This window comes from Oryctolagus cuniculus, chromosome 9 (genome assembly GCF_051225735.1).
Source record: "Oryctolagus cuniculus isolate XC-2025 breed Fujian yellow rabbit chromosome 9, ASM5122573v1, whole genome shotgun sequence".
NCBI lineage: Eukaryota > Metazoa > Chordata > Mammalia > Lagomorpha > Leporidae > Oryctolagus > Oryctolagus cuniculus.
This window is the reverse complement of record NC_142875.1, coordinates 103,392,645-103,413,354: the sequence shown is the minus strand read 5'-3', so window position 1 is coordinate 103,413,354 and position 20,710 is coordinate 103,392,645. Positions and strand designations below refer to the sequence as shown.

Below are 20,710 nucleotides of genomic sequence, written 5' to 3'. Positions count from 1 at the left end.
TATCCCTCTGGACTCTGGCGCCTCCAGGGGGTCTAAGCGGCCCCAGTCCCTGCTCCCGGCCGAGGCGTAGGTCCGGGTGCGAAGAATAGCGGAGGCCGCTGCGAGGGGAGCGGAGGCCGCTGCGAGGGGAGCGGAGGCGGTGGTTGCGCCTTAAACGGGATGCCCCTATCCCCCAGCCCCGCTGACGCCCGCTCCACGCCACCCGTGAGAGGCCCCAGGTGAGGGGCGGGGCCGCCGGCCGCCCCGCCCCTCCCTCCGCCTGTCTCTCCCCGCCCGGCCCGGTGCTGCCCGGGTCCCGCGGGCCGCTCGGTTCTAGTCCCAGGCTGGGCAGTGGAACCGGCATCGCTGGGGCTGCGGCCGGCGACGGGGAACCCCGTGGCGGGGGCTGGAGCGCGTGTAGGGGGCAACGGGACACCTGCGGATACCGGTGAGCGGCGGCGCCGGGGCTGCGCGGCCGGGGGGCGGGGCGGCGGGGGAACCAGGGGCCTGGGAACTGGGGCCCCGGGCGGAGGCCAGGCCTCCCGAGGGAGGGAGGAGTTGAGGAGTGGGCCATAGCTAAGACGCGGCCGGAGTAGAGAGGACCGGGAGGGAGACAGAGCCCTCAGGGGGCTCACTAGGAGGGCGGAGAAGGGGCCCACCTGGGCGCTGCTGTCAACCCACCTCCGCTCTCCAGGCCCTGCCTACTCAGAGGGAGGGTCCTCCGTCCAGGCGTAGGGGAAGGAGGGAGCCCAGCCTCGGCCACCCGCAGCTCCGTGTGATGTTTGGGAGACAAGGCTGGTCTCTAAGGCCCCCTACATCACTTCCCCCCCAGGAGGAGCCAGGTAAGGGGTGGGGGCAAACCTACAGGGTCTCTGTCACAAGCGGCAGGAGCACAGTGAGAGGCAATTAGGAAAGGAGGAAGGGTGGTTGTGTTTCAATGTTAAAAACTGCACTTAGGACCCTTGAATTTGAACTTCATACCGTTTTCCATTTTCCTGGAATGTTATTTTTCTTTTGCTTTTGTTCGATGATTTAAACATGAGAAAACCAAGCTTAGCTTGCAGGCTGTACAGAAAGGGGTGGCAGCCACCCGCACCCAATCTCTGGCCTCCCTGCCACTTTTCCTGGGCCATGTAAGGGACGCTGGGGTCTCTGTAGGTGCAAGGGAACCCCCCCCAACCTTGGGTATCTGGAAAGCCGGGGACCTGCCTGTGACCCTACTCCCAGCTGCCCCAGGACTCCAGCATCCTTTGCCGCCATGGCAGGAGATTGTACCCCCAACTGTGCATGCACCTGAGGAAGGGTCATATCTCCAGGGGGCTGGTGGGGCTGTACTCACCCCACCCTGTCCCCAAGTCATAGGTGACACTGCCATGCAGACCCCCAGCCAGCAAACGAGCCCTGCATCCGCCCTACACCCTCTCCCTCCCCGCACTCCCCACCGATCCAGGCTGGCCCTTGCATTCCTTTCTTTCTTCTCCTGCAGTCTCAGGAGACCCCTTTCTCCAGAGCCTGGGAGCCATGACCCTTTGGAGGTGACCCAGGAGGGCGGGATGCAGACCTGCAGTCCTCCGGATGAGGGGCCCCTGCGCGGACTGGTGGCGTCCCGCATTGAGACCTACGGGGGCCGGCTTCGGGCTGCTGCCCAGAGCCCCAGTGGCGGCTTTCATCGAGGAGGCGTCGTGCTGGTGAGTGCAGGCAGTGTCCCGTAGGTGACCTGGGTGGGGCAGGAGGGAGGACACCAGGCTGTGGAGTGGCTGTCCTGTCGCACACTCACCGGCTGCCCTATTCCTGTCCCTTCCCCTATTCTTTCCTGGGTTGCGAGGGCAGCACCTGGGTCAGGCTCCCAGGGCTTCACACCCCAGTTCCAGGCAGCTGGGGCGGGAGAGGCAGAGAGCCAAGAGGAGCCAGCCACAGGGGAGGTGCTGTCAGACAGGTCCCAGGCACGGAGTGGTCACCAAACCCCAGAGGTGGCACCTGCCCGCCCCCCCTCTCTACTTGGGCGGAGTCTGCGGGTTGCCCGCACCTGCCTCCCTCTGAGTCAGGGCAGCGAAGACCAAAGGTTCAGGGTGTCCCTACTGTTCAGCTTGGTGGGGGGGGGGGGGTCCCTGGCTGCACCTGCTCCAGCTCCTCCTGCCTGGCGGCTCAGCCTCCTAGTTCCAGGCTTCCCCTCCACCTCCGGAAGAGTTCTGCTTCCAGCTTGGGGTATGCCCTGCTGGCTGGACGGGGATTTGCCCCTCAGAGACGGGGACTGTCCCAGGCTGCGGGCAGAAGGGACAGTAGGAAGTCCGCAGGGGTAATTCAGGCCACAAGCAGATCAAGGAATGTGACCAGGCCTGCCCGGGAGGACATGCACGTCTGTGGCTTCCACCTCTCACACGGAAGAACAGCCGCTCCCAGCTCGGCCCCACACAGGCTGCTGGCTCCCAAGGAGCAGGCCACACATGTGTGAGCCTTGGTCCTCGTGTGTGAGGCAGGCTGGTCACAGAGCAGGGCAGCCGCGAAGGACCCAGGATGTGGCGTGTACCTGTGCACGCAGGACCAGTGGGCAGACCCCAGGGGTATGCACAGCCAAGCCCAGGCATGTGTGTGCCTGCACGCCTGCGGGGGAGGAGGCCCTCGATCCTGCCCCCAGGCCCTTGTGGGGAGCCAAGTAGGCATGCCCCTGCCCAGCTCAGCTTGGCCTCCCTAGCACAGCCGCTGTGACTCAGGGCAGGAGCTGCCCACACCCAGCGGGTTAGAGGGGAGAGGTGAGCCAGCCAACTGGCAGAGTGGGGGATGACGCCTCAAGCCAGGCCTGGCCCTCCCAGCTTCTCTGGTCCTTCTGGGAGGAGGGAGGCACCCCCAGAACTCACCCTGCCCCTCCCCCAGGATCCCGGTCTCCGACACCTCCAGCACTATATCCCCTTCACCAAGACTTCCGGCCTGAGCCTATCTCCCCTGAGGTTGCGAGAACCTGAGCCCCAGAAGAGATATGGAGACCATCTGGGAGCTGGCCCTCCTCTCTCCCCCAGACTCAAGGTAAGGGGTCCCTCTCCTCCCACTCCTGTGTCACAGCCCCTGCTGGGATGGCCCCTGCAGCCACTCAGTCCCAGCGAGGCCTCAGGGGATGAGCACACAGGCCAACGAGGTTTGGCCCCGCCGTGCCTCCAAGGGCTTGGGGACCCGCTGATGGACGCGTCCACACTTGGTCCACACTTTGGGCACAGTGACTGTGACCCCAGATACTGTGATAAAATGATAGGATAATTATTAATATATTTTAATAAATTTTCAGCTGTTTCTTTGAGAGACAGAATGAGAGAATTCCTATGCACTGGTTTGCTCCCCAAATGCCTGCAAGGGTTGGGGCTGGGTGTGGGTGGAAGCCAGGAGCCAGGAACTCAATCCAGGTCTTCTACATGGGTTACAGGAACCCAGCTACTTGAGGGTCTGCCTTAGCAGGAAGCTGGAGTCAGGAGCTGGGAGTGAAACACGGGCAGTCCGATGTGACACAGAGGCATCTTAAGCGGTGTCTTACGTGCTAGGCTAAATGTCCACCCCCTAAACTATTCACATTAAACTCTCAGCTTCTGGAAATGATGGTGTAATGTGAGAGCTCCATATGCTCCTTCCACCCGTGCCCAAGTCTCACATCACCTCCACCCCAGTGGGAGCCTCACCTCTGTGGTTCTGAGCCATGTTGGGGATGGAGTGAGGGTCAGGAAGATGCCTTGTCCACAGTGCTTGGGGCCTCCCCAAAACTTGTCGGTTGTAAGCTGTGCTGCTTCAAAGAGAGCATCATTCGGCATGGGCAGATGGCAGAATGCTGCCCGAGGGGCGGGCATTGTAGTACAGCAGGGTAAATTACTGCATCTGCTTAAGCCATCTGCATTGCTGTCAGAGAGGTGGTACAAGTCTGGCTGCTCCACTTCTGATCCAGCTTCCTGCTAATGCACCTGGGAAGTGGCAGATGATGCTCAAGTTCTTGGGCCCCTGCCACCCACGTGGGAGACCCAGATGGCTCAGCCCTGGCTATTTTGGCCATTTTGGGAACAAACTAATGGATGGAAAATCTCTTTATTTCTCTCACTCTCACTCACTCTCTGTCTGCCTTTCAAAAAAACAAGTACTTTTTAAAAAAAGATTTATTTATTTGAAATTCAGAGTTACACAGAGAGAGAAGGAGAAGCAGAGAGAGAGAGAGAGGTCTTCCATCCGCGGGTTCACTCCCCAACAGGCTGCAACGGCTGGAGCTATGCTGATCCAGAGCCAGGAGCTTCTTCCGTGTCTCCCACGCGGGTGTAGGGGCCCAAGGTCTTGGGCTTATGTTCTACTGCTTTCCCATGGCATAACAGAGAGCTGGTTCAGAAGAGGAGCAGCTGGGACTAGAACCTGAGCCCATATGGGATGCCGGCACTGCAGGCAGCAGCTTTACCTGCTACGCCACAGCGCCAGCCCCACAAGCACATCTTTTTTAAGACTGTTGCCTGAGACTCATGGTTCCCCTAAGTCCTGTTCTGGTCTCTACCTGAAGCTCCCTCTGAAGGGTTTCATTCTGTCCCTGGTCAGGGAGCCCAGCTCTCTGCTCAGGGATCTTGGTGTGGATGCCTCTCTAACCCTACTCCAGCACTGCCTTTTTCCCTGTAATTCCAACCAAGCCAATCCTGGTCCCCCACACCCACCTTGTCCCCAGTCACGCTTGCGGCTCGCCACCACGTACCTGACACACACACAGCCCTCTGGGAGCCAGGGGCACTGGTGCCCAGCAGGTGGCAGGACTGAGCCCCATCTCCTCTCGCCCAGGAAGTCACTCAGGCCCACGAGCTGGAGGTGAGGCTGCACACGTTCAGCATGTTTGGGATGCCCCGCCTGCCCCCTGAGGACCGGCGGCACTGGGAGATAGGAGAGGGCGGCGACAGTGGCCTGGCCATAGAGAAGTCCTGGAGGGAGCTGGTGCCTGGGCATAAGGTAGGCCTGCAATAGCGTCTGACCCCATGGCCCTACAGACCTGCACACACCCCTCACCTCTGCCCTGGAGGGGGGGGGGCGCCTGGGGAAGTGGGTTCTCCTGGAAAAAGCATTCAGAGACACCCTGATCTAAGTCCACACCCCAGCTCTGCCACTTCCCAGTGGCAGTGAGCCACTGAGTTCTGAGCCTCAGTCATCCCATATGTAAAATGGGAGCAAAACCACCTTCACGCTGGCCAGTTGGTTTGAGGATGAGAAGCCCAGGTACAGAGTGCCCAGGACCTGTGAAGTAGATCCAGAGGCACTGAACAAATGGCACCTGCCATTCTTACCATTCTTAACCTGAACCAGCACTGTCCCCACCTCAGGAGATGAGCCGAGAGCTTTGCCACCAGCAGGAAGCACTGTGGGAGCTGCTGACCACCGAGCTGATCTACGTGAGGAAGCTCAAGATCATGACAGATGTGAGCCTCCCCCTGCTACCCCCATTCTCCCAGGCCAGGAGGCCACCCGGGGAGGGAGGGGCAGGACACCAAAAATGTGCCCAGTTTCAGAGCTGTGTGGGTCTGGGGAGACAGGTAGGCAGCACTCATGTTGGTGGAAGACTTGGGGGTGACCCGGAAGGGCTAGGCAGGGGTCCCGAGAACAGGGAGGGCAGGCTCTGAGACCCTCATCTCTCTCCCTGCATCCAGCTCCTGGCCGCCGGACTGCTGAACTTGCAACGAGTGGGGCTGCTGACGGAAGTGAGTGGGAGCTCCGCGGGGAGCCTGGGCAAGGGAGTAGGGGTCGGAGAACCCTCCAGGTTGCCCAGCCTGACTTCTCATCCCTCCATTGTCTGAGACACCCCTGCCTTCCCTACTCTAGACCCCCAGGCAGGTGGCAAGCCCCCCAGTTTCCCAGGACTCAGCCCGCTGAGGCTGCCGTGCCGCCGAGGAGGAAGGGAATGCCGTCCTTGGGACACTCCTTGGCCTGTTCCTCCCCACACCTCTGCCCAAAGCCTGGGCCCTTGTGTGTGCATGGCCAGCGCTGCCCGGCAGTGACCTGCCAAAGCCACGCTGCAACTTCCTGCTCCCCCCAGGTATCGGCGGAGACCCTGTTTGGAAATGTCCCCAGCCTGATCCGAGCCCACCGCAGCTTTTGGGAGGAGGTGCTGGGGCCCACCCTAGAGGAGACGCGTGCCTCGGGCCGACCCCTGAACCCCGTCAGCCTGCAAAGTGGCTTCCTGACAGTGAGTCTTGGGGAAGGACCATGCCAGATGGGGCAGGACTGGGAGAGACCCGAGGGGTCTGTCTGCAGGGTGTGCCTATGGGACTCAGACCCCTTAGGGCACAGCTCCTACCCCAAAACACCAGCTCACCTCCCGCCTGGCATTCTGCAACTTGGCTGGCTGTCGCAAGGCTTCCCTGGTCTTCTGGAAGCTATTATGAGATGCAAATGCAGCCATCCACGAGCAGAGTTCTGCCTCAACACCCCTCAACCACAAAATCTGAATTCTTGGACACACAGCTAGGGACAAGCAGAGAGCCCAAGGGAGTGACCCTCATGATGCCTGAGAGTGGGGATCACTGGCTACAGGAGCACCTAGGACTTGGAGAAGAGGAGCACAGAGAGTGGAGGTTAAGAGACAGCAGAGGGCCTGGGGTCCAACTTCCTCCCTGGTTCTACCCAGCCTGGAAAGTGTGGGCCCTGCAGGAAGCTGTGGCTGTTGGGTGCAGAGGGAGTTCCAGTTCCCCTGGACCATGGCACCTCCTCCCACAGGAGTGGGGTTTCTGGGCAGCCCTCAGGTCACTCCTGCCCCTCCCCGGGGTGAAATGGGACCTATGGTGTCCTGCAAATGATCCGGCTGAATTATTGATGGTGGGAGAGTCGGTCCTGGGCTGCAGGGCACAGCAGACACTGTGACGGACAGAGCTCAGGGAGCAGCAGTGGGTCTGCCTGTCTCAACCTCAGGCTCCTGCTTGGAATCCACAGACAGAGACCTGGTGTGAGAGTGAGCGGGGAGTGGGGGGTGGGGATGGGCAGGAGCTGGAACAAGGGCCCAGGGGGGCTCTCACACCCAGCTGCCATGCCCCGCAGCCAGAGCCTGTGATCATGCCCTTCCCTTGTCCACTCCCACCCCATCTCCCCCTCCAGTTTGGCCAGCGGTTCCAGCCCTATGTCCGTTACTGCCTGCGAGTGAAGCAGACCATGGCTTACGCCCGGGAGCAGCAAGACACTAACCCTCTCTTCCATGCCTTTGTGCAGGTGGGAGAGGGGCACCAGGGGAAGGGGCAGGGGTGCAATTATATGGCCAGGTCTTCCCCAGTCTCCAGTGGGGGTCCGAGGCTGAGTTTACCCCACCAGGGTGAAGCAGGAGGGAGCCTGCAGACTCCTGAGCCCCGCCCCCTCTCGCCCAGCAGTGGTGTGAAAAGCACAAGAGCTCAGGGAGGCAGATGCTGGGGGACTTGCTCATCAAACCTCACCAGCGCATCACCAAGTACCCCCTGCTGCTCCAGGCTGTGCTGAAGAGGAGCCCTGAAGCTCAAACCCAGGAGGCCCTGGGTGCCATGGTAGGTGCCCAGCAGGGTTGGGACCCTGGGAAGCTGGAGGCTATGGAATGGAACCTGATCTCCGGGGATTCTTGAGGGCTTCTTGCATCACGTGGCATTGACCCACCCCACCTGATGTGGCACGCTGCCGTGTCATCGGCTGGGTGGGAGGTATGAGGTTGGGAGCTGAACTGTACCCCCTTCTGCACCTGCTCCGAGATTGCAGCTGTGGAGTCTTTCCTGCGACACATCAACGGGCAGGTCCGCCAGGGTGAGGAGCAGGAGAGCTTGCTGGCTGTGGCCCAGCGCATCGGGCCCTACGAGGTGCTGGAGCCATCCAGTGACGAGGTGGAGAAGGTGAGAGAGGGCAGAAGGGCGGTCCCCAGAATGCAGATGAAGGAGAGGCTGGAGGGGAAGGGGCAGAGGTCAGGGCACTCTAAACTTGAGTGCCACCAATGAGATATGCCATCCTTCTTTCCCAGTGGTGAGGGCCCAAGGGGCAGGGTTCAAGAGTAGAAAGGAATTCAGAAGAAATGGGTAGATGCCTGGACACATGCAGTCTACCAACATTGAGCCATGAAGATATAGAAAACCTAAACAAACCAATAACCAAGATGGAGACTGTATCAGTAATAAAGTCCTTCTCAATAAAGCAAAGTCTGGGAGTGATTAGCTTCACTGCTGAGTCCTACCAGATATTTAAAGAACTAATTCCAATTCTTCTCAAGCTATTCAAAATGATTGAAAGGGAGGGAATCCTCCCAAACTCCCTCTATGAAGTCAGCATCACCTTAATTCCAAAACCAGAAAAAGAACAAAGAGAATTATAGACCAATAGATCTATGAACATAGGTGCAAAAATCCTCAACAAAATACTAGCTAATCAAATCCAACAACACGTCAGAAAGATCATCCACCCAGACCAAGTGGGATTCATACCTGGTATGCAGGGATGGTTCAACATATGCAAATCATAAATGTGATACATCACATTAACAAACTGAAGAGTAAAACCCATATAATTATCTCAATAGATGCAGAGAAAGCATTTGATAAAATACAACATCCTTTCATGATAAAAACTTTAAGCAAATTAGGTATAGAAGGAACATTCCTTTAAAAAAAAAAAGATATATTTATTTGAAAGTCAGAGTTACACAGAGAGAGGAGAGCCAGAGAGACAGAGCGGTCTTCCATCTGATGGTTCACTCCCTAAATGGCCACAACAGCCAGAGCTGAACCAATCCGAAGCCAGGAGCCAGGAGCTTCTTTTAGGTTTCCCACAGCGGTGCAGGGGTTCAAGGAGTTGGGCCATCTTCTACTGCTTTCCCAGGCCATAGCAGAGAGATGAATGGGAAGTGGAGCAGCCAGGTCTCGAACCAGCGCCCATATGGGATGCTGGTGCTTCAGGCCAGGGTGCTAACCCACTGCACAACAGTGCTGGCCCTGGAACATTCCCTAACACGAGGCAATTAATGACAAATCCACAGCCAACATTATATTGAATGGAGAAAAGTTGGAAGTATTTCCACTAAGATCCAGAACCAGACAATGTTGCCAACTCTCATCGTTGCTATTTAATATAGTTCTGGAAGTTTTAGCCAGAATCATTAGGCAAGAAAAAGGAATCAAAGGGATACAGATTGGAAAGGAGGAAGTCAAATTATCCTTGTTTGCAGATGATATGATCCTACATATAGGGAAGCCAAAAAACTCTATGCAGACTATTGGAACTTATAAGAGAGTTTGGTAAAGTTGCCTTTGTATACATATACAATGCCATGGCTGAGAAAGAACTAATAAGATCAGTCCCATTCATAGTAGCTACAAAATATTTAAATACCTTGTAAGAAACTTATCCAAAGATGTGAAAGATCTCTGTGTTGAAAATTACAAAACATTAAAGAAAGAAATAGAATAAGACAAAAAGAAAAGAAAAAATCTTCCATTATCATGGATTGGAAGAATTGATATCATCAAAATATCCATACTACCCAACGTAATTTACAGATTCAGTGTGATCCCCATCTAAATACCAATGGTATCCTTCTCAGAGCTAGAAAAATGAAGCTAAAATTCATATGGCTCCACAAGAGTTCCCAAATAGATAGAAAAATATTAAACAACAAAAATGAAGTCAGAGGCATCATAATACCAGATTTTAAGACACACTACAGGGCAGTTATAATCAAAACAGTCTGGTACTGGCACAAAAATAGACATGTGGACCAATAGAACAGAATAGAAACCCCAGAAGTTAATCTACACATCTACAACCTACTAATCTTTATGAGCTAAAATCAATTCCCATAGAAAGGATAGTTTCTCCAACAAATGGTTCCAGGGAAATTGGATCTTCACATGCAGAAGCATGAACCAAGACCCCTACCTTACATGTTATACTAGAATCAACTCTAAACGGATCAAGGATCTAAATCTACCACCTGATACCATCAAATTACTAGAGGAAAACATAGGGGAAACTTGCGAGACATTGGCATAGGCAAAGACTTCTTGGAAAAGACCCCAGAAGCACAGACAACCAAAGCACAAATAGCAAATGAGAATACATCAAGATAAGAAGCTTCTGCACTGCAGAGGAAACACTCAGCAAAGTGAAGAGGCAACTGACAGAATGGGAGAAAATATTTGCAGACTATGCAACTGATAAAGGATTAACTTCCATAATCTATAAAGAGCTCAAAAAACTCAACAACAGCAAAACAAACAATCCAGTCAAGAAAGGGCAAAGGACATGAGCAGTCATTTTTCAAAGGATGAAATTCAGATGGCCAACAGACACATGAAAAAAAATGCTCAGGATCTCTAGCCAACAGGGAAATGCAAATCAAAACCACAATGAGATTTCACATCACCCTAGTTAGAATGGCTATAATCCAAAAATCAATACATGCTGGCAAGGATGTGGGGGAAAGGTACCCTAATACACTGTTGGTGGGAATGTAAAATAGTACAACCATTATGAAAACAGTATGGGGATTCCCCAGAAATCTGAAAATAGACCTACCATATGCCCCAGCTGTCCCACTCTTGTGAACTTACCCAAAGGAAATGAAATCAGCATATGAAAGAGTTATCTGTACCCCCATGTTTATTGCAGCTCAATTCACAATAGCTAAGATATGGAATCAACCCAGATATCCATCAACTGAAGACTGGATAAAGAAAATGTGGTATATGTACACCATAGAATACTACTCAGCTGTTAAAATATAATGAAATCTGTATTTTGCAACAACATGGATGAAATTGGAAACCATTATCCTTAGTGAAATAAGCCAGTCCCCAAAAGACAAATAACACATGTTTTCCCTGATCTGTAGTAACTAACAGAGTACTCAAAATGTGAGTATAGGAGTGAAGTTAACATTTTTATATTTGATTATTGCTTACAGCCCTTGTCTATGCTCTTGACGATCAGTAGTTTTTCTTCTTACTACTTATTGAATTCTTTACTTAGTGAGGATTAAGCTTGTGATTATGAAAGAAACTGAAAGTATGCCATTGTAAAAAAAGAAAAGGAGAAGGAGGGAGGGTGGGAACATGGGCAGGAGGGAGGTGGGGTGGGAAGTATCATTATGCTCTTTAATCTGTATATATGAAATGCATAAAATTTGTTCTCCTTGTATAAATAATGTTTTTGAAAAAGGTAAAAAGAAGGCACTGGGATGCTCCCTGCAGCTCCAAGTGCAATGTGGGACAGTGGGGGAGGGAAGGATAAGATGCTGGTGGCAGAACAAAGGAGCCACCCTTGGCTGGGATGCAGAGGAAGCCCGCCCGTGCCCTGATCCCCTTCCCTCTGTGGCCCTCAGAGCCTTCGTCCATTCTCGACCCTGGACTTGACATCCCCCATACAGGGGGTAGGACCTGAGCACACCAGGCAGCTGCTGCTTGAGGGACCAGTGCGTGTGAAGGAAGGCCGAGAAGGCAAGGTGAGGGGCATGGCGGGGGCAGGGTGGGGAGAGAGAGGTGGTCCCAGCTAAACTCTCGCTGTTTGCATGGCCCTGAGCCAGCCACTTCCCCTGCCTGTAAAGCAGAGATGAGACCACACCGACACTAGCATCCTACGCTCTGCACCCGGCCCTTCCGTGCATGCATGCGTTCTGGTCCCAGGCCAGCCCTTCGCTTCCCTTCCCTCCAGCCGACCCTGCCTCTTTTTCCTACGCAGCTGGATGTGTACCTGTTCCTCTTCTCCGATACACTCCTGGTGACCAAGCCTCAGCGCAAAGCGGACAAAGCCAAGGTCATCCGCCCTCCACTCATGCTGGAGAAGCTTGTGTGCCGGCCACTGCGAGACCCCAGTATGTCTGTCCTGGGCGGGGGGAACCTCTTCCTTCTGCCTTCCTCTTGGTGAGGAGTAGGAGGGAGCTCAGGCCCGGGGCTCAGATAAGGCCCTGCCCTTGAAGCAAACTTTCTGGTTCCCCAGGCAGCTTCTTGGCCATCCACCTCACAGAATTCCAGTGTGTCTCTAATGCCCTCGTTGTGCACTGCGCCTGTCCAACAACTTGTGCCCGATGGCTGCAGAAGATCCAGCAGGCCCAGGTATAGGGAAGCCAGGCGTGGCAGGGGTGGGCTGCGGCCCCTGGGTCTCGGAGAAGGGAGAGCTCAGGGGAAGAGGAGGTGACAGAGGTGTAGGTGGAGGCAGGTCAGATTGGAGCAGCAGTCCCTGAAGTGTGCCCTCCAGAGGGAGACCGGGCCTTGACCATCTGTAGAGGGGTGTAGAAAAGCCCATGGCCATCTCCCATGCTAGCCACTGGGAAGGCCAATGCATGGTATCCTGAAAGTCTGCATTCCCTGGACTAATAACTTCCAGGCTTCATTTTCCACTCCCAGACATTCCTGGGTACAGGTACTGGTGCAAGGGGGCCAGGGAATCAGACAAGAAGAAAATGTCATTCCTGCCTTCCAGGACTATGCACTGTGACCTGGTTAGAGTGATTAGTATGCAAATAATAGAAGCAAGCATCCAGAGTGGACCTGGGACAGGGCGGGGAGTGATGCATCGTCTCTGGGGAAGAGGACAGAACGGGAGGAGGGCAGGCTGAGGAGGTGATGTCTGGACACTGCGGGCAGGGTGGGGTGGATTCCAAACGTGCGGCGGCCAGGAACCTGAAACGTGCTGTGTGGTGAGCGGCAGGAGTGGCTAGGACAAGGGCAGGCTCTGCCACATGGGTGCCATCTCCGGGCGCCGTGTTAAGGAGCTTGAACTTTGTCCTGTACGTGACATGGAGACAGTAAAGCTGTTGAGCAGAGACCCAAGGGTGATAAAAGCAGGAGGAGATCAAAAGAGGAGAGATCCAGACAGAGCTGGACTCCATCCTGCCACAAACTTGGTGGCTCTAATACAACAGAAACTTATTGTCGAAGTTTTGGAGGTCGCAAGTTCAAAACCAAGGTGTGGCCAGAGCCCAGCTTCCTCCCAAGGTTCTTCCCAGCCTCTGGTGGCTCCAGGCCTCCGTTGGCTTGCGGGGGCGTCACTCCCAGCTCTGGCTCCGTCTTCCTGCAGGCTTCCTGTCTATATGTCTCTGTGCAAATCTCCCTCTGATTTCTCTTATGAAGACACAGTCATTAGATTTGGAGTCCTCTGTAAATCCAGAAAAAATCTCATCTTGAGATCCTTAATTTAGGATCTGTGCACATCTGCAGAGACCCTTTTCCCAAATAAGGTTGAATTCACAGGTTTAGGGGGTTAGGACTTAGACATATTTGGGGGAAGCCATGATTCCATCCAGTGCAAAAAACTGAATGGTCAAAAAAGAGTGAAGATTTGAGTTGGACTTTTTTAAAAAAAAAAAAATGTGATAGTCTTGTTTACAATCTATTTTTTATTTATTTGAAAGACAGAGTGATAGAGAGAAAGAGATCTTCCATCTACTGTTTCACTCCCCCAAATGTCTGCGACAGCCAGGAGCGTGGAACTCCACCTGCCCCTGCCCCTGCCCCCAACACCCACCCTGAGGAGCACTGTGACACTGAGGTGGTAGGAGAGAGCGGTGGGGGAGACGTCCCAGGGGCTTTTGGAAATAGGAAACAGGCCTGGAGTTCCGGTGAGAATTAAGGATGACAGATGGAGCCTGGGGTCTGCTGGGCTGCCACTTCCTCAGGTACCCGGAGGAGGCAGCAACAGACTCCAGGAAGCCACATGTTGAGGGCAGGAGAGGGAGAGGCACATGGCCCTCCGGGTGAAGGTAGCCTCCGTGTGCCTGCTGAGCCCACTCCCACAATCCCCACCGTCTGCATGGCCGGGGTCTCCTCTCAGCCAGCTTCTCCTGGAGTGAAACTCTCTCCTCCAGGCTGCACTGCCTGGCTGCGGCTGCGGGAGAGCCAGAGGACAAAACCGGAGCCAGCGTCAGCATTCAGAGAGCCGCTGCATCCCGGGACAGCAGGCGGGGTAGGAGGCCACTTCCAGAAATTTTTTTTTTTTTTTTTTTGACAGGCAGAGTGGACAGAGAGAGAGAGACAGAGAGAAAGGTCTTCCTTTGCCATTGGTTCACCCTCCAGTGGCCGCTGCGGCCAGAGCACTGCGGCCGGCGCACCGCGCTGATCCGATGGCAGGAGCCAGGAGCCAGGTGCTTTTCCTGGTCTCCCATGGGGTGCAGGGCCCAAGCACTTGGGGCATCCTCCACTGCACTCCCTGGCCACAGCAGAGAGCTGGCCTCACTTCCAGAATTTTTTCCCCTTCCCCTAGTGCCCAGTCACCTGACACCCTCCACCCTCCCCAACCATGCCATCCTCCACTTTCTCGCTTTAGAACCCCAGGGGCCACTAAGAATTGCTGGTATTTTATAAGCAAAATAGTGCAGCCCCTACCCCACCCCAGGCTCCCTCCAGGCTGGTAGAAGGAAAGTCACTTCCAATACACATCCACACTGGACACCAAGGCTCCTGCCTCCCTTAGCTAAACAAACAAGCCTGGAACTCTGAGATTCGTCTTCCTGCTATTGTCTCACAGCAGATTCCTAGGGAATCCTTGCTACCACCGCCTTAGTGTTGAGGATGTCTTTGCTCTGTTTCCGAGAACTCTCCCCAGGGCTCAGACTGGTGTTTTTTCCCTCCCCTGGCGGAAATGTCCATGCAGATTTATTCCTAGTGGGTCTGGAGCCCAGCCAAGGTGGCTTGTGCTTGGAGGAGAAACAAGCTTTCAATCCCGGAGAGACCGAGGCGTGGGGAATGCCCACGTTGCGGGGCTGGGAAGAGGGGAAGGATGAAAGGAAGGCGACCGGAAGCACTGTGGGAGAGGAGACCGAAAGCTGGGCTGACTGCAGAGCGCCAGGGCAAGAGGCAGGGCTGCAGGGCCGGGGGCCCGCCTCGCCCCCACCTGTGTTCTTGGCTGAGCTCCCTCACTGCTCTCAGCCTGGCCCGGTCTGGGGGACTCCAGTGACAATGGGAGCCGCCACGTGGAATAGATGGGAGAACTCAGTTCATTAGAGACCTGGCCCACAGCCACCTTGCCTTTTTTTTTTTTTAAGCATTCTATTTTTAAAAAAGATTTTTATTTATTTATTTATTTATTTGAAAGGTAGAGTTATAGACAGTGAGAGGGAGAGTCAGAGAGAAAGGTCTTCCATCCGCTGGTTCACTCCCCAAATGGCTGCAATGGCCAGAGCTACGCCGATCCGAAGCCAGGAGCCAGGAGCTTTTTCCAGGTCTCCCACGCGGGTGCAGGGGCCCAAGGACTTGGGCCATCTTCTACTGCTTTCCCAGGCCACAGCAGAGAGGTGGATCAGAAGAGGAGCAGCCAGGACTAGAACCGGCGCCCATATGGGATGCCAGCGCCACAGGCGGAGGATTAACCTACTGCGCTACGGTGCTGGTCCCTAAACATTCTATTTTATTTATTTCTTTGAAAGGCAGAAAGAGAAAGAGAGACAGAGTTCTCCCATCTGCTGGTCACACTCAAATACCATCAGCAGTAGGGCTCAGTCAGGCCCACGCTAGGAGCCTGAAACTCAATCCAGGTCTTGCACGTGAGTGGCAGGGACCCATCACCCGCTCCCTCCCAGGGAACCCATTCGCAGGAAGTTGGAATCAGGAGCTGAAGGGAGGTGGGACTCCAGTACGGGATGCAAGCAGTGTCTCGCAGTGGCTGGTGGCGCCTGGGCTGGGGAACGCACCAGCATCTGTAGCTCGGAAGTGGCCGATCACTTGCGGTGCAGTGTTGGCGCTCCGGGAGGGGAGCAGGTGAGCCCAGCAGCACCTCTGGGCAGCAGAGGCAGGAGGCGTAAACTGCCCGCTGGCACAGAGGGAGAAGAGCCCCCAGCTTGGCAAGGGTGTCGCGTGCTGGTTCAAGCACCCGTTTCCTCTTTCTCCCTCCCTGACTCCCTCCCCATGAGTCTCCTCTTACCCAGGCTGAGAAGCAGCCCCCACCCCCTCCCCAGGACTGGTGGAGAGGCTGTGGGGAGCAGCTGCCTCCCCTGACGCTCAAGGCTCCCCCAAGGAGGAGGACACGGAGCCGGCTGCGTGGAGGCTGGCACTGGGCGCTCCTAGCAGAAACCCCCTTTTCCTGTCAGTTCTTTCCTCCCACACAACACCCCTCTACTGGGCAGCCCAAACATAAACTTGAACTTGAATCATGCACGGCAGAAGGGCACCTCAGCAAGACAAGCAAGCCACCCTGCTCTGCCGTCCTCTCTGGCGCCCCACACCGAGCCAGGATCCCATCCCCTGCCCTGGCCCAGAGCCAGTCACAGGAGACTGTGCAGTTCATCCTGCTGCGTCACTCTGGGCTGAGTGACTGCACAGAGGAGACATCAGCCCGATGTCCCAGTGCCATCCTTGCTCTGCACCCCCGTGTGCCTCTGCCCTAACGCGGTCCTCAGTGTCTCCGGAGAGGCTCTGGGGAACTCCAAGTGCTAGACTTGGAGTCGCTGACTTCTAGAAGCTGGGAGATATTAAAGATATTTACCATCTAGTGCAGCAGGGGCACCAGCCAAGGAGAACAGAGTGTCCCGGGCCCTTGGCTGTGCCCAGGTTAACCCTTTACTCGCCTGGGCATGGTGGGGGTCCCTGGGGACCCAGGCAGCAGCATTTCCTTTCCAGCACGGAAAGACTTCAATATTCTAACAATGATAGGGCCGCCCCCGCGAGCACTGAGCAGTGCATCCCACAGCCGCTGGCGCCGGGCTGCTGCCTGGGACCTCTCCCCCGGTTCCACCGCCTTCCCTCCACTCCCCAGGCTGACGTCCTCTTTACCCTTGAAGGCTGCCCTTGGAGAGCAGAGCACTCACTGAACTAGAAGTCCACTTGTGGGCCCCCCCAGCTCGGCTTCCATTTGCCTGTAGGACTGGGAGACGGTCACTTCATCTCTCCAAGTCTAGTTTTCTCATCTGCAAAATGAGCTAATAGCCATGCCCCCCCCCCCACTCTGCAGACAAAGGGCCTTGTATCTGCTTTGTAAACCACTTCTCAGTGTCACTATTTGGCTCTGATGGCACCTGCTGAAAGGTTGAGGGAAGTGGTAGGTGTTTGGCACAGCAGCTCAGACAGACTTGGGATGCCCGCATCCCATATCAAAGTGCCCGGTTCGAGTCCTGCCTCTGCTTCTGATTCCAGCTTCCTGCTGTTACGCACCATGGGAGGCAGCAGGTGATGGCCCCAGTACTTGGTCCACGTCACCTGTGTAGGAGATAGGGATTGAGTTCTCAGCTCCTGGCTACTACAGCTTTCTCTCTCTCTCTCTCTCTCTCTCTCTCTCTCTCTCTTTCTCTTTCTCTTTCTCTCTCTGCCTTTCAAATAAATAAAAATATTTTTTAAAATGTTGGGGCTGGCATCATGGCCCGGTGGATGATGGTGGAGCCAGCGACACTGGCCTCCAGTGTCAGAGCACTGTCTCAAGTCCCAGCTGCTCCACGTCCCATCCAGCTCCCTGCTGATGCGGCTGGGAAGGGAGCAGAAGATGGTCCACGTGCTCAGGCCCCTGCACCCGTGTGGGAGACCCGGATGGACTTCCTGGCTCCTGGCTTCAGCCTGCCCCAGCCCTGGCTGTTGTGGCCATTTGGAGAATGAACCAGCGATGGAAGTGTCCTCTCCCTCTCCTCCCTCTCCCTCTCTCTCTCTCCCTCTCTCCATCCCCATCACTCTGCCTTTCAAAAAAAAAAAATCTTTTAAAATGTTGAGGGACGGGCCGGCGCCGCGGCTCACTAGGCTAATCCTCCGCCTTGCGGCGCCGGCACACCGGGTTCTAGTCCCGGTTGGGGCGCCGGATTCTGTCCCGGTTGCCCCTCTTCCAGGCCAGCTCTCTGCTGTGGCCCGGGAGTGCAGTGGAGGATGGCCCAGGTGCTTGGGCCCTGCACCCCATGGGAGACCAGGAAAAGCACCTGGCTCCTGGCTCCTGCCATCGGATCAGCGCGGTGCGCCGGCCGCAGCGCGCCGGCCGCGGCGGCCATTGGAGGGTGAACCAATGGCAAAGGAAGACCTTTCTCTCTGTCTCTCTCTCTCTCACTGTCCACTCTGCCTGTCAAAAAAAATAAATTAAAAAAAAAATAAAATAAAATGTTGAGGGACGAAGACAGTGTGTGTCCTCTCCTCAGAGCACAGTCTCCCTTTCAACCCTCTGAGGGACAGCAGAGTCCACAACCCAGGACAAAGCCTGCCCGGTGTCAGGGCAGAAGCCTGGAACCCCAGAGAGGGACGGGCCTAGTACCATTCAGAGCTCTCAGACCACCATCACTACCAATCAGGGAGGGCTTCCTGGAGGAGGGGGCAGACATGCTAGAGGACTTGCCAAGGAGGCATGAGAGGCAGGAAGACCTGTACAGGTAGGAAAACAGGCACCCCGCTCTTCTCGCTCACCCCCACCAGAGAGTTTGGTGCCACCAAATATTAGCACACCCCACTGTACGCACCCCTTCTGCAGCTACTTAACCTAAGAGTCTCTGTTTCTCGGGAGTAAACTGGAGGTGACACTGTCTCCTCGCAGGATTGTGAGGAAGACTAAGCAAGGTCATGGGTGGAGTGCCTGGCAGGCACCAAGCGATCAATACGTAAGGAAAGCGTTCCCTCCCTCCCCAGGCCAGCCTACAGAAGCTGAAGGCAGAGGAGTACGTGCAGCAGAAGAGGGAGCTCCTGGCCCTCTACCGGGACGGGGACCAGGACACCAGGCCCTCCACGCCGTCCCTGGAGGGCTCTCAGAGCAGTGCAGAGGGAAGGTAGGAGCCACGTGGGCACCCCGAGGCAGGGGGGTTGGGAGGAGGAACCCCACAGGCAGAGGGTGGCACACAGCATGGGGGGCACAGAGGGGGTAGAGGAACACGGACAGCAGGCTGGCCCCCGCTGTGAGAAGGGGTGCTTGCTGCCATGTATAAGTCAGCCAGCCTGGGGCTGGCACAGGGTAGAGGATGCCAGAGCGTGGCCCGTAGAGCTCTGGGACAGATGAGGGTGCAGGCTCCAGGGTGAAGGCGGGTGTGGGTTTGCAGACATCGGAGATGCTAGGACCCAGCCAAGTCCAGAGACCCAGAACATGAGGGGTTCATCCAGGGTAAGACAGGGCCCCTCACCATGGGATAAGCTCAGGAGAGCACAGGGCCACTGGGCAAATACCACCTACTTGGTACAAGGCCTTGGACCAGTGCTTATGGATAAAGCTGCTGAGAAGCCTGTCTGAGCTTACAGTTGACCCAGGGTGAGCACAGAGCAGGTGGATGTGTTAAAGGAGTAAGTGGAGGAGAGGCCGGCGCCGCAGCTCACTAGGCTAATCCTCCGCCTTGCGGCGCCGGCACACCGGGTTCTAGTCCCGGTTGGGGCGCCGGATTCTGTCCCGGTTGCCCCTCTTCCAGGCCAGTTCTCTGCTGTGGCCAGGGAGTGCAGTGGAGGATGGCCCAAGTGCTTGGGCCCTGCACCCCATGGGAGACCAGGAGAAGCACCTGGCTCCTGCCTTCGGATCAGTGCAGTGCGCCAGCCGCAGCACGCCAGCCGTGGCGGCCATTGGAGGGTGAACCAACGGCAAAGGAAGACCTTTCTTTCTGTCTCTCTCTCTCTCACTGTCCACTCTGCCTGTCAAAAAAATAAATAAATAAATAAGTGGAGGAGAGCTCGCAGCTGGATGCCGTGCTCAACGGAGACCTCCTGGGCTTGCACTTGGCTCCTGAGCATGCGACCCTGACCACCTGCTGTTCCCTGCAGGACCTCTGAGTTCTCAGCCGTCATCCCCCAGCTGGTGGTGACGGAAGACACGGATGAGGATGCCCCCTCCGTTCCCGACGATGCCTCGGACTCAGGCTACGGCACTTTGATCCCAAGCTCCCCCAAGGGACCCCACTCTCCGCTCAACCGCCTGCGCTCCAGGGCCTTCCGACGAGATCCCCGCCTCACCTTCTCCACCCTGGAACTCAGAGATGTTCCCCTGCGGCCCCAGCCGCCTGACCCCAAAGCTGCTCAACGCCGAAGCGCCCCCGAGCTGCCGGAAGACATCCAAACAGGAGTCAGCCATCCGGGGACGGACCCGCGCCCCTGGTCGCAGGAGGAAAATGGGGTCTCGGTGGGCGAGAACGTGGTGGCGGAAACCCTGCACAGGGCCCGGCTTCGTGGCCAGCTCTGCCCCTCCCCTTCCCACACGGACTCGGCCGGGGAAAGCCCCTGGGAGTCCTCTGCCGACGAGGAAGAAGAGGGGCCTCCGTTCTCTGGGCCAGCCCGCAGGCCGTGCGTCCGGCCACTCAGCGCTGAGGACATGCTCCGACAGATCCGGGAGGAACTGGCCACGCAAAGGATCGAGGGAGCTACAGAGCCCGGGGACGGCAAGCCTCGGAAGCTGACCCGCGCCCAGCTGCAGAGGATGCGGGGTCCGCAAGTCATACAGTTGGACACGCCCTTGTCCACTTCGTAAGTGCTGAAGGGGAGCTGGCGGGGGGGGGCGGGGGGGACAGACGGGGGGCGGGGCCTCTTCCACACCCCTGGACCCTCGCCTACTGGCCACCTCCTTTCTTTTCAGAGAGGTGTGAGCATCGGGGAGGAAGGCTCTCCCGGAGAGTGCTGGTCACCCCTGCCCCCACACTACCTCAAGGACCACACTTCCCGGCACCTGCCTTCTGCTGCGAGGACTCTGGCCATCTGGCCATCAGGAACTGTAGATTTATGTACCACAGACACCCCTGCGCCCCCCCTAAAGTTGTGCATAAAAACGGCTGCGTGGGTGGCATTGCTTGAGCCTGGGAAGATGGGGGTGTGTGTGGGGGGGTGCTGTCACCGCGCGACTGGTGGGCCCTCTGGCCCTGGGTTGGGACTTTCCCCACCCCACC

The 20,710-nt window shown here is 56.2% G+C and overlaps 1 protein-coding gene across 3 annotated transcripts; it reads left to right on the top strand.

Moving 5' to 3' along the window:
- The first annotated feature begins 277 nt into the window (after nt 1–277).
- On the top strand, nt 278–20,593 carry PLEKHG6 (pleckstrin homology and RhoGEF domain containing G6). 3 transcript variants are annotated; one of them, XM_002712866.6, is made up of 16 exons: nt 295–427; nt 1,466–1,667; nt 2,851–3,000; nt 4,765–4,929; nt 5,298–5,393; nt 5,622–5,672; nt 6,008–6,157; nt 7,063–7,173; nt 7,329–7,478; nt 7,677–7,814; nt 11,291–11,410; nt 11,647–11,779; nt 11,905–12,020; nt 18,489–18,625; nt 19,599–20,294; nt 20,404–20,593. In XM_002712866.6, the coding sequence occupies exons 2-16, from the start codon at nt 1,533–1,535 to the stop codon at nt 20,411–20,413; spliced, it is 2,358 nt and encodes a 785-aa protein (XP_002712912.3). In that variant the 5' UTR covers nt 295–427; nt 1,466–1,532; the 3' UTR covers nt 20,414–20,593. The 3 variants fall into 3 exon arrangements, with proteins under 3 accessions (XP_051706154.2, XP_002712912.3, XP_089160697.1); XM_089304571.1 differs by lacking the exon at nt 295–427 and adding an exon at nt 684–821; XM_051850194.3 differs by lacking the exons at nt 11,905–12,020; nt 20,404–20,593 and having other exon boundaries at nt 278–427.
- Nucleotides 20,594–20,710: the final 117 nt, after the last annotated feature.